Below are 12,724 nucleotides of genomic sequence, written 5' to 3'. Positions count from 1 at the left end.
CACGGTTTTCGCCAGCGCTGCGAACTTTGCTCGTGTCCAGCACCCGCCACATTGAGATTTGGGAAGAAATGTTTCGTGGTGTGTCGTTTTGCACTATTAGTGACTGCTAAAAAATTTTTCGTAAAAATTCGGGATCGTTTTGTAGGGGCCGAGCAGGTCAGCTGGATCATTTCGCGTGGAATCACCCAGCCGCACACTCCGGCACACACGGGACGGTAGTTTCGCCTTCCGTTGACAGGGGAGAAATTGGCGCTGACGTCGTTCCGCTAAACTCCAGGCGCGCGCCCCTAGTGGCACTTGATCCAAAACCCCTATGGCAGTGACCATTTTCCAACTTGGGTCGAGTATCAGTGTGATGATGCTGTGCTGTGTACGCGAAGACCCCGCTGGAGGCTGCAGGACGCGAACTGGGCGGTGTTCAGCGTGCTGGCTGACCTGACCCTACACAACACTGACAACATGAGTATCGACGAGGCCAACGAATTCATAACAAACACGATAATACATGCTGCTACATAATCCATATCCAACACGTCGTCCTCTCTGCCGAAGCGTTCAAAGCTTTGGTGGAACGACGACTGTAAACAGACGCGCAAGGAACAACAAAAGGCGTGGGCTCGTTTGCGTCGATACCCGACAGTTGACAACATGATCGAATACAAAAGGAAGCGTGCTATAGCCAAACGCACAAGGGAGGAGGCCAAGCACAATTCGTGGAAGGAGTTCGTGAGTACATTGAAGTCGCGAACTCCAGCCAAAGTTGTGTGGGACCGTATCAATAAGATCTCCGGGAAATACAAAGGGTTTACTGTGCCTTGTCTTTCACAGAATGGCGTTCCCTGTACGTCCTTGGAGGAACAGGCTAACGTGCTTGGCGGACACTTTGAACACGTGTCTAGCTCCTCACATTACAGCCAGCGTTTCCTGTTACACAAAACTGCTGCTGAAAAACGCATCATTAAACAGCTTAACCAAGATACAGCACCTTACAATGTACCCTTCAACGCACATGAACTTCAGAGAGCCTTACACAGAGGCGGAGAGTTGTCATTTTCCCAGGGGGGGCGAGGGGCCAAGGGCGCTCCGCGAAATAAGTTCTCTGGCGGGGGGGGGGGGGGGGGGGGCGGGGATATGTTTATTAAGAAAAAAAGAAAGGTAAGCCAGATGGATGACGGTGTGTTATTCCAAAAAAAAGAGTGAAATGGGGAAGACAAAAAGGCAAAGAAAAAAGAAAGCAAAAGGAAACAAAAAGAAGGAAAGAAAAGGAAAAGAAAAATGAAGAACACAAAACTAAAGCTGAAGAATCACACACTCTGGCGGAATCTTATGATGTATGCAGAACTGGTATAGAAATAAGAGGAAGGAAGAAAAAAAGAAAAAACAGAGAGAACGTAAACAGTGAACATGTGCACAACTGAAGTACGCCTTTGAAAACTGAGTGCAAAAGGAACAAAATGCATTGAATCCCCTGTGTTTGACTCGAAATGCGCGCAATATTATGAATATGGTCAATGAAATGGAGCAGCGGGAGTTGAACCCGCTCCCAACGGATATGCGTTCCGAGGATTCTACCGTTACACCTTACTGGCAGCTGCTGGTACCTTTTCGACTCCTTCGTTTCACTGATTTGACTGCTTCGGGCGAAATTCAGGCTATGTGTTGTGTCATCCTCTGTGTTTCTTCGCCTCAACTTCTATACTGTGATAATGAGTATGGTGGGCGGATACATATTTTACAAATTGCAAGATGCATTTTTGGGGTTGGTGCCTCTTCGCTCGTTTGACCCGGGCGCGCCCAGCCCCAAAGGTTGGTGTCAGTCTCTTAGCGGGACTTCCCGGGGGAGGCGGCGCCCCCCCTAGTTCATGTTCCGGGGGGGCAAGGGCCCCCCCCCCCCCCCCCGCAGTCGGCGCCTATGGCCTTACATGCACAAAAGAACACTGCACCTGGCCCTGACGGCATACACTATGACATGTTGCGGCATTTAACACCCCCAGTCGCAACATATCTTACTCCACTTTTTTAACCGTGTGTGGAAAGAAGGAACTCTTCCGTTGTCCTTGAAGCTAGCCGAGGTGGTTCCGGTTCTCAAGCCAGGGAAAGACCCGTCTACTGCTATTAGTTATCACCCCATCGCATTAACCAGCTGCCTTGGGAAGACTTTTGAGCGCATGGTAAATGCAAGGCTCGTATATGTTTTGGAAGAGGCAGGTATCTTTGACAAACACCAAAGTGGTTTTCGTTCCGGCCGAAGCACCCAGGACAACCTACTCCACCTAGAATCACAAATCAGAGAGGCTTTTGTTCGTGGGCAGTTCTGCGTGTCCGTGTTTTTTGATCTCGAAAAGGCGTACGATACCACATGGCGCTTCGGGATTCTGCAAGATCTACACGCATGTGGTATCACAGGGTGCATGTACAGGTGCATTGAGAATTTCCTTAGGGATAGAAAGTTTCGTATCCGTCTGGGCTCCACTTTATCTAACATCTTTGTACAAGAGAACGGGGTTCCACATGGGTCTGTGCTGAGCGTTACGCTATTCGTTGTGAAAATGAACTCGATAACGAGAGCCATCCCACCTGGCGTCCAGTACTCCCTTTACGTAGACGATGTCCAGGTTTCCTACTCAGCATCAAGTCTTTCGACAGCTGAGAGACAAGTGCAGCTCACGATCAACAGTCTTTCTAAGTGGCTGATGAAAACGGCTTCAGGTTTTCCGCGCAAAAGACAGCGTGTGTTGTCTTTACGAGGAGGTGAGGCACATTTGCTGAGCCCTCGCTGCTCCTCGGTGGCAGCACATTACCAGTTTCTGATGAGCAAAAATTTCTGGGGGTGGTGTTTGACAAGAATCTGTCTTTTGTGCCACACATAAACTACATAAAGCAGAAGTGCCTGAAATCCTCCAACATACTCAAAGTTTTATCCCATCGATCGTAGGGAGCCGACAAAGTCATACTGTTGCGGGTCTACGACTCGGTTGTACGATCAGTAATTGAGAAAGGGAGTGTCGTGTATGGCTCGACGCGGCCTTCAGCATTGAAGGTTTTGGACCCCATCCACCGCGAAGGCATCCGACTCGCCACCGGTGCCTTCCGGACGTCCCCTGTGAAGAGTTTATATGTTGAGGGCAATGAATGGTCGCTCGAGAGACGGAGACAATTTGAACATGTGAAGGCTGCGCTAAAGTACAGATGCCAGGGCAATGACCCAGTTGTACACTGTAGAAAAACCCCGCTCTGGAGCGACTCTTCCTTGCAAAGCCCTCTGTTGTACCCACGTTTCCGCTTCGCGTGCAGGCGGCGAGTTCCCGTGTAGGATTCAGCCCCTCAGGCGTTCCCCTGCAGCAGGCAGTCCTCGATGCTGCGCCTTGGCAGAGACATCTAATACAATCCAATTTAAAAATGACACAGTTTGACGAACAATCCACTGCACACACTGTCATTCTCCAGGAATTCCTGGAGATTCACCATAACTTCGGGAACCACCATGCAACCTACACTGATGGGACCAAAGTAAGCAATGGTGTGGCGGCCGTTGCCCTTGAAGGTGATTCCATTATGACGGCACGCCTGAACACGAACGCCGTAGTTTTCACCGCAGAGCTTTTATGCGATTCTCCTGGATCTGCGGCACATTCAACAAAACGACCTTCAAAATTCAGTAATTTATTCCGATTCGCTAAGCTCTGTGCGTGCGCTGCTTTCATGCTATGAAAGCAAGAATCACCTCGTCAAGCGAGTACGAGCGCTTGCGACCCAACTTTGTTCCCGAGGCTTTTCAATCTGTCTCTGCTGGGTCCCCAGCCACACTGGGATCCCGGGGAATGAACGAGCCGACCGTGAGGCTCGGCGAGCGTTGGCACAAGAGGAGTCAGCTCTAGGACTACCCTACCAAGACATCCTGCCAGTGTTAAAGAGAGCTGTCTGCACACAGTGGCAGCAGGAGTGGGGCATGGAAGAAAATAACAAGCTACACCTCACACAGACACATGTTTCGCCCCCGCATCGGACTGAACACATCAACAGATCCTCCGAAGTTCTTTACGCGAGACTGAGGATTGGACACACATGGCTCACGCATCACCACCTACTCAGAGGTCAGGATCCGCCAGCTTGTGCGCACTGCGGTGACAGCCTGACTGTCTTGCACGTACTGGCATCCTGCCCTCACTTCGAACACCAACGCCAACAGCATTTCGCCGCATTCTACAGATACCATGTCCCACTCCACCAAGCCCTTCTACTGGGTGACACTCCTCTTGTGACGTTTAATAATGTCATCCAATTTTTGACCATGTGTGGGTTAGTTAGTCAGATGTAGACGTTAGGTATTACTCCGCTTTTATCCAATATCACCGAACTCCTCATGTAAATATCTCATCCTGGATCACTTGATCGCTCACACTTGTAGATAGCTTTAACTGCCATACTCACTTGTTATCGTCAGCCTCCTCTCTCTCTTATCCTGGTCCATCTCATCGCTCATACCTGTAGATAACTTTTAACTACCACACACTCTCTCTCTCTCACATCATCATCATCTCTCACATACTCACCGTAGTTTTGGCGCTCTATGGACTTTGTTGCCTCTCTCCTTCCCATCTTGACAAGTGAGACACCAGTACAGGTGCAATAAATATTTTTCAAGAGAACAATGAAAACAGGAATGGCGACTCTATACATTGTCGTCACTAATCAATTTCTGTAGCCCACTGTGCTTGATGATCTTGTGACGTAGCTCTGATTTGCGACTCAGGAGAAAAAAACACGTCACTTTATTTCCACTTCTCATTCATTCACTCATGCCCACAGTCATCGCCATCACCTGAAGCACGTGCCTTTCAGCCTAATCCAGGTCCGAAACGTTCGATCCAGTACCGCCTCACTCGCCCACACTTGTTTATCGTGTCACGGTTCTACTGGCTCCGTTCCCCGTCAAACGTGTAGTATATTGCCGCATGATAACCACCGAACCATCGCTCCCCCATGTCGTCATCCCCGAAAGAAGAGTCTATGTCCCCGGAACTGCCCACGGGTATACAAGAGATCTCCGGGGAATATGCTACGGGCACCCTCTTCACCTCTGGCCTGTCCAAGGGCCCATCCACGAGCACAACGACGAGCAATGTACGCAACAAAATATCCTCTGCAGATGCCGAAGAACAATCCCCTGCGGCGTCCAGGCCTGCAATCAATCCCAGGATCGCCCTCATCACTGCCGCACTCATGGGACATTCAATCTACAAATCTAAAATCTTGCGGTATGTGTTTCTTTTCTCATTGCTTCTTTACTGAGGTACCCTACCTGGGGAAGCATTAAATATACTGCGGAGACTAAGACTTTACGCTTTTTTTCCTACAATCAAACTCAAACTTTACGCTTCTCTAAGACACTTTTCTGCAAGAATAGAGCTTGGCCGAACTGGGGGAAATCTTAACAAGAAAATACCGCAGATCGGCCCATTGGCATCACAGGGCTCGACCTTCCGGTAAGCGCGGAGTCGGCCTCACGCAGAATGGGCCATTTCATAAAATGTTAACGGAGCATGCCCAAGACAGTGGCGTATTCTATCGGGACTTTGACTAGACAATGAGGCTGTCATTCGTCATCTGCCATTCGTATCCACACGATATCGTGTGTGTGTGTGGGGGGGGAGGGGGGGAGGGATATGTTTATGTTATCGGGTTGCACATATTTGTGGTGAGAGACAACATTTCGTGAACTTATGGAGCGGAAGGATTTTTGATGCCAGTAGCATATTCGTTCAGCATTTGCGAAGATAAATGCAGCAAGGAATGTTTGGCTTTTTTCTTTATCTATGCAAACGACTGAACCCAGAGCAGAATTCCTCCCAGAATGAGTACCCCTCCCCCCCCCAGGTAAACTGTTGCATCCCGGACGGTCCATGAACTTCAGGTTATGTCCAGTTACCCTAATTGTTTATGGTTTTAGTTGACGCCATGATTGACAACCGTTCTACTAAGCCAGTTAGCCGAGCGGTGGCGCCAGCTCTCTGAAAAGGCGGGTTGATTGTGGCAGTCGATATGCGCGTCCCGCTTTTTTTTCCTTTTAGCTATTACCATTGGAGTAGGAATTGTAATGGAGTGGGCGTAAATCCGAGATGCGAGAGACGTGCATTTTTCGGCTGAAAAATATACGTTGATTTGCAAATTTCAGAATTCAATTCACGAACTTTAATCTAGCAATGGAGTAGATTATCGCCCCTGGCGATGAAACTCGCCATTCATCATCTCAGAATACAGTCATTGAATCTCTTTCAACTGAAATTTGAGAAAATTGCTTGTAGTATAGGACGCGAAAGTTCACAAGAGATAAATGCCGTGGGTTGCATATTTCTCTATAGCGTGCTTTCCTGTATGTATGTACATACAGGATGTCTTTTTTAGGCGATACAGATTTTTCATGAAAAACTATAAGGGCTATAGACATGCTGTTTTCACTTTTATCATCTCTAGGCCAGCGGGCGTTCTTGGCCATATGTTGCTCGACCGACAAATAATTAATTACCGAAAAATCGTTAATTAACTTTTTAATTATAGAAGCTGTCCCAGGGAGAACATCCGTTGCTTTCGGTGACCTGATATCGTAGCCGTTTTCAGAACAAAAACCCGGTCGGTAGATCGTCCGCCAAAAATTCGTGAAGGAACACCTGCTTTTTTTTTTTTCATTTAGTTTGTTGATTGCGCATCTTCGGAGACCAGGCTTTCCTTTGCCCCCAATATGAGAGGCGATCAGCCTCATCAGCCATATTGGGCCATCGTCAGCAGTGCGCAGGTGGGCCCACCTGCGCACTGCTGACGATGGCCTAATAAAGTCGGAACAGCTGTCCAGTGCTGATTTGGCGACGTTTGGGGCTTATAAACACATGTTCTACGTGCAGCCAAAGAGCTTCGGCTACATTTCCTCCCTATATATATATGGTTGATGAAACACCTAGTAAAGCTGTCACCAGAAACTGTGTTCGTTGACGTATTGTTGTATACTGTCATATACTGTCATACTGAAGTATTGCGCAACCCATTTTGAGACAGGTTACTAATTCCTATTAGACCTGTTTTGGATAATAATAGCAATTCTTGAGATGTTCGATTGAAACTGTTGCAACCTGTAAGAAATATCTGCGATGTGCGCCATCTGTTGGCCTTCCTCTCTCTCTCCCTCTCTCCGCGTCTCCGTATCGCTTCTCATCTACCGTTACCCTCCGCCCTGGCGTGAGCAGACAGCAGAGTGACCAGAAGATAAAAACTGTGGAAGTCATTTGACATCGCTGTAGTGTGCGAAACCTCGCGTCCAGGCGGTTTCTACGGATGTCTGGCTTACATTCTAGTATTCCGGAATGCACCAAACGTGCACGTTCGACCACGAAGCTCATATTGCAGTTTTCCATGACCTGCCAGATCGCTAGCCTAGCAGGGTTGCGGAGTTGCCACTTCGGAGTTGGAATGATTCCGGAATCATTCCAGATTTATCAGAGCCCGGAATGGAAGTGGAATGGAATGGCGGAAACTGTCCTGGGAATGGAATTAGGCATTTTTTCGCAGGCGGAATGGAATTGGAATGTAATGGTCTAGGTTCCACACGGTCAAGGGCGATGGTTTGGTTTGGTTTTAAGAAAAAATAACATGGAGATTTTGGCTTCACTAGTGTGAGGCCCGCAACCCCATATCACTTGCACCAGTTACTTTAGTGGAAACCACCTGTAATGATGATGCCAATGAAGAGGAGGAAGAAGAGGAGGAAGGCGAAATAACCTTGTCTTCGTGCTTCTTCTGTGCTGGGTAATGTCAATCTCCTCTACAGCACTACTGTACCGGCCCTAATTCTTTTATTGGTGGAATTAAAGGAATGGAATGGGGTTGCCAAGCCATTCTACGAGTGGGAATTGACCATACCTTTTCATTCCGATGAATTGAAAGGAATGAAATTATCACAAATCTTCATTCCTCGGAATGAAATGGGTGATCCCATTCCGCAACCCTGTAGCCTAGTCGCTTGCGTTTTCAATAGATGAAGGTGTGTGCTTCGCCTCAGGTCTTGGAGTCCGCAAATTTCGCTTGGCCCAGCAATCTTTGAAATTATTTTTCTAAAAAAAACGTAATCGCTCAGTGTACAGCAGAGCTGACGTATCTGAAGCTTTCAGAAAATCAAGGAGTTTCTTTCCCACTCACTTACAGTCCCTTTAATGACTAATTTTGACCCAAATGCGCTGTTCTCTCCTATATTCACTTGAAATTGTTATTTAGGAAATATTTAGAATAGGGGTATCAAACACTTTGGGGCGTGAAAGCAAAGCGTCGTCCCCACTCCGTATGCTTTGAGTTTTGAGTGCGCCCTGCGATTTTTCAAAAATGACGCGAAGACACTCCACTGGGTTGAGTACTTCTCCGTCAAAAATCAATGTGGGCGGGTCGTCTGCAAACAACCCAAAACATTGACGGCATACCAATTAATTATAGAATTAACGAAGCAGTGTCTTGACGATTTTTGTTATTTCTTTTTCTTTTCCAAGTCTTGGTTGTTAGCAGCGGTGCCGCAAGCGAGGACGCAGACCCAACGTTCTGCAGACCATATTCTACAAGGCGTGCGCGGGGAAAGGCCGCAACTTGTGTTAGAGCGCTTGAATTTTGGTCCACCTACGTAAAACTCTGTATTATCAACCACATAAAATGCGCACATATTGCGCAAGGTACGAACATTCATTCGCATGTTGCACCATATGTAGTTCAAGTCAACATGAAGAAGATACAGAAAGTACGCATTTTTTGTCCCATTTAATCAGCTTTTCGTTACGTATTACGAAATAAGGTAAACGAAACCTGAAATTGATTTGGTGATTTTATGATGATGTTTGTACAGCTAAAATCGCATGAAAGTTTACTATTGTGATCATCATCATCATCATCATCACTGCCGCCGACCAATCGTCGTCTTCATCGTGGCATCGCCCATCCACAAAAGCGATGGGCGCGAGCGAGGCCACGGGAGTTCATCGGCCAGCGTCGACATTAACATCGGCAAGCGTAACATTTATATGAACTCTTTGATTCGGCCGTTTACCAACCTGAAGCCTTAATAAACGTGTGTCTTGCCTTTGGTAAATCGCCTGATGTTCCTGCCCAAATGGGGCCGCCACTGGCCGATACCGACCAGCGGGGCCACGCCATCTTCCCATTTGTGCCTGACATGGCGCAGTCAACAGGATCAGCTGGATTCCATTCTGTTACGAGGCAAGGTCGCTCCATTTTCATTCGCCCTGGCATGAGGCATGTTCTAAATTCATGGGGTCCGATTCTCCCGCGACATCATTTTGTATTTTTCAGTAATCACTGATATGTTCATCTCCTATTCGGAGCATGATAGGACTTTCTCGAATTTGTCTCTGAAGCGGTAACCTCTGGGAGAACAGCGTCTTTTCTTCGTCATGTGGACCGCCACTTTGTCATCACAGGCCGTCATCGACCAGCGTCTTCCCATTTTTGTGCCAGACATTACAAGTCAACTTGATAGTTTAACGTGTCTAGTCCTGTGTCGAGCTCGACGAAAGGTGCTATGAATGTGGACCGACTATAGTTCTTACACTTTTTCGTTCCAGACTGTGCATGGCTCTCTCTGGAATATCGATCGTGACGGCAGCTTTAGCCTTTATCGCCGTCAAGTACATGAAGGACAGCGTCAAGCCTAACGTAGATTCCAATACTGAGGTGCGTAACGAGACTACCACCGCAGGAAACATCGAATCCACCCGTGGGAACCGAAGCAACGCATCTCTTCCGCTCGCAATCTTCAACCAGATGGAACATGGGGAGACGGTATATGTATTCGACCTCGACTAGGCCGCTTTTCACAAATCGTTTCAATAGTAATTGTAAATGAGAAAATGGGAAGGAATGTCTTTCCGTAGTTTTGTGCGAACAGTTTGTTTCGTTTTCTTGTATAGCATTCAGTGATGTATCACGCCGTCTGCCAGGCCTCTTACACTTGACAAAGCCGATTGGACCAAGACATATACATATGTATTTGCTCAGCAATACAAAATGCTTAATAACGTTATGACAATTTGCATTTTCGATGTTCCGTTGTGAGGTCTTCAATATAGTATACTGATCATCAGTGTTTGTCCTTGTTATGTAGTCGAGTTGGGGGTAGAAGGCGGTAAATGCAAACCGCAACACATCAAAAGCTTCGACCACGTCATTCGTGAATTCAAGAAAGTTAAGATGTCGGGAACATGTGTATGAAATATCTCGCTCCAAGACTGCGCATATTTCATTCAAACGTATTTATTACGAAGCGAGCGCTTCACCTTTGTGAAGCGAGAGGGCACTGAAAGCAACACAATGTTGACTAGCGTAACCTAGAAGACAGAGTAGGGCGAACGGGCAGCTTTTCGTGAAGCCGCTCCATGTAGACGCCGAGCGGTGGCGCGGTCATAGCGCCATAGCGGCGGCGCTGCGTTGCTTTTAAAGATCCTTGCTCCAGGTGAAGGCCAATCACTGACAACCAGTTCTGTTGGTCTTCACACGTGTCACGCTGCGGTTGCTTCCGGGATGCTCAGCACAAGTCTGAGCTGTGGAAACTTCACCCGTGTAGCAGATAGGAGAGAAATGCTAACGAACCTGTAGACTGATATACAGAGAGTTGTTAGATGCAGTCGACAAGCGCTGCTGCTGCTATATTGATTTATCATCTCGTAACAGTATATATGCCTTTGTAGGGCTGCCTCTGCGAAAGACACTACACACAGAGGCTGCAAACTTTTTTGAAGCATCATTTCTTTTGGATGCTGGTGGTGGTGGTGGTGGTGACGTAAACCGGCTTGCCGTTGTTGGCCTCACGAATGTGGGCTGCGTCACGACTGTACCCAGGATGAGCTGAGATGATGTGATAACAGATGAAGGAATGATGACGTGCGAAAGGCGGACGGATGTTAACTATTGCAGGCACATAACCAGGACCAGTCACTGACATCGCTTCTGCATAGTATAAGCACAGATCTTCTGGAGATCCTTTCTTAAAAATTATCTTTTATGAATTCATTTCATCACAGCAACTTTGTATTTGTGAGCTTTTTGTTTATATTCAGACAATATAGGCTACTACGTGGTTCCACAAGGATGACTTTTTTCATAGAAGCGTGCACTCTCGATATCCTGCTCATTTAGTTGCCAAGGTCACACGAGAAGATAAGTGAGCAATGGCGCACAAGGGAAAAAAATGCTTGCACAAGAGAAGTTGCTCAGTCGACAACCGCTTATGCCATTGTGGCGTCGTTGCGACCACGGCGGCCAAGGGATTTACACGGTGTGACATCTGAAGGCGCGCCCTCTCTCACGGCGAGGGTGGTGGTGGTGGACCTGATTTCCATGGTTAGCAACACTCAGGGGACGTCACGACTATCGCAGAGGGGAGCGTGCATCCTGGGACGACTTCACAGGGAGCTGTGCTGACATTCGTTGTGAAGCATCTCAGGAATTCAACCAACTCAGGAAAATAGGTATTTTCCCTAAGATATTCAATTCGTTAATTTCTGGGCGTTTGAGGCTTACGTGTCTGAGACGTCCCTAATTGCGATCTACCTCGGCCAATTCTTGTTGATTATATCTAAGCAATATGATTGCTAGAGGTATATGATTCTAAGTTATATGATTATATCAGGCAAAACCCCAGGAAAGCAGAGCCGGCGCCCGGATTCGAACCTGGGTCGCCTCAGAGTCTCAGTGTGGAATGCCATCATTGTAGGAAGTTAACTAGGCCACTGGACCTGGCCGTGGGATATCTCTCACGGCAGTTTTTAGCCGCGCTTGAACACGTGATCTAAAAGTCGATCTCCATTTGTCAGTTGAGTCTGGGGCTGTCTAGGCCTCAGAACTAGACCCCAGAAATAGAGATACCCTGATGTGCTGTTCGTGTAATTAGAAAAGAATACCCATAATAATCATATCAATAACGAGAGGATATAGAGGTAGCAAGCGAGCTGCTGGTATAGATCCATAACTTAAACCTCAACTATAACTTCGTTTTTTGTCCCCTGGTCTCTGGTTTTTAAGTTATGAATCATATCAAGGATATCTTTGTTAGCATTTCTATGTTTCAACTGGGTTCAGGGCTCGGTGTCACCAACGCAAGTTAACAGTTGAACTAAGATTAGACGTCTCTAAACATGGTGTGTGTGTTACCAACGGCTCTGTGACCCTGAGGGAAATCTCGCTATTCAGCTTTGGTGCAATCGTGTTGACGATTAACAACAAGTTTAGGGAAGACTGATCTCGGTTAAAGTGTCAACTCAAGTTGGTGGAACTGAGCCAATACTATGTATCTTCACTCCAAAGTGTAGTAGGTATAATTTACATATTTATTAGTAGGACCTGACTCTCGAGTTGAATCTGAATCCTCCAGATTATTCCTTCCAATATGTTTTGGACCAGTTCGACTTAAATCATATCCCCCCCCCCCGAATTCCAATCATATTTCATACTATTTTGTAGTATTCTGTATGCACGCCTGACGCAAATTTTATTTGACGAACAATATGAAGCACATCTGATGCTGATTTGAGGGAACAAATCGGATTTAAATCAAATCCGCAGTTTGCAGAGTGTGCTAAATCAAATCCAGTCAAGGCTTAAAAATGTCGGACGATCTCCCCTGACAAATCCGTGAGAAATTTTGAACCCGAAAGTCAGACCCTTATGTATGGGTTGTATG

The 12,724-nt window shown here is 47.0% G+C and overlaps 1 protein-coding gene across 2 annotated transcripts; it reads left to right on the top strand.

The window, feature by feature from the left end:
• Positions 1-4,842: 4,842 nt before the first annotated feature.
• Positions 4,843-12,680, top strand: LOC135390149 (uncharacterized). Of its 2 annotated transcripts, XM_064620137.1 has the most exons (3): positions 4,843-5,258; positions 9,612-9,828; positions 10,734-12,680. In XM_064620137.1, the coding sequence occupies exons 1-3, from the start codon at positions 4,984-4,986 to the stop codon at positions 10,827-10,829; spliced, it is 588 nt and encodes a 195-aa protein (XP_064476207.1). In that variant the 5' UTR covers positions 4,843-4,983; the 3' UTR covers positions 10,830-12,680. The 2 variants fall into 2 exon arrangements, with proteins under 2 accessions (XP_064476207.1, XP_064476208.1); XM_064620138.1 differs by lacking the exon at positions 10,734-12,680 and having other exon boundaries at positions 9,612-10,069.
• Positions 12,681-12,724: the final 44 nt, after the last annotated feature.

The sequence above is a fragment of the Ornithodoros turicata genome, chromosome 3, assembly GCF_037126465.1.
Source record: "Ornithodoros turicata isolate Travis chromosome 3, ASM3712646v1, whole genome shotgun sequence".
Lineage (NCBI taxonomy): Eukaryota > Metazoa > Arthropoda > Arachnida > Ixodida > Argasidae > Ornithodoros > Ornithodoros turicata.
This window is presented reverse-complemented; position numbering and strand designations above follow the sequence as displayed.

Coding starts and splice junctions, on each gene's coding strand:
- LOC135390149 (XM_064620137.1), top strand. CDS start 4,984: ATGTCGTCATCCCCGAAAGAAGAGTCTATGTCCCCGGAACTGCCCACG. Junction 5,259..9,611: donor TACAAATCTAAAATCTTGCG/GTATGTGTTTCT, acceptor TTTTCGTTCCAG/ACTGTGCATGGCTCTCTCTG. Junction 9,829..10,733: donor AGATGGAACATGGGGAGACG/GTATATGTATTC, acceptor ATGCCTTTGTAG/GGCTGCCTCTGCGAAAGACA.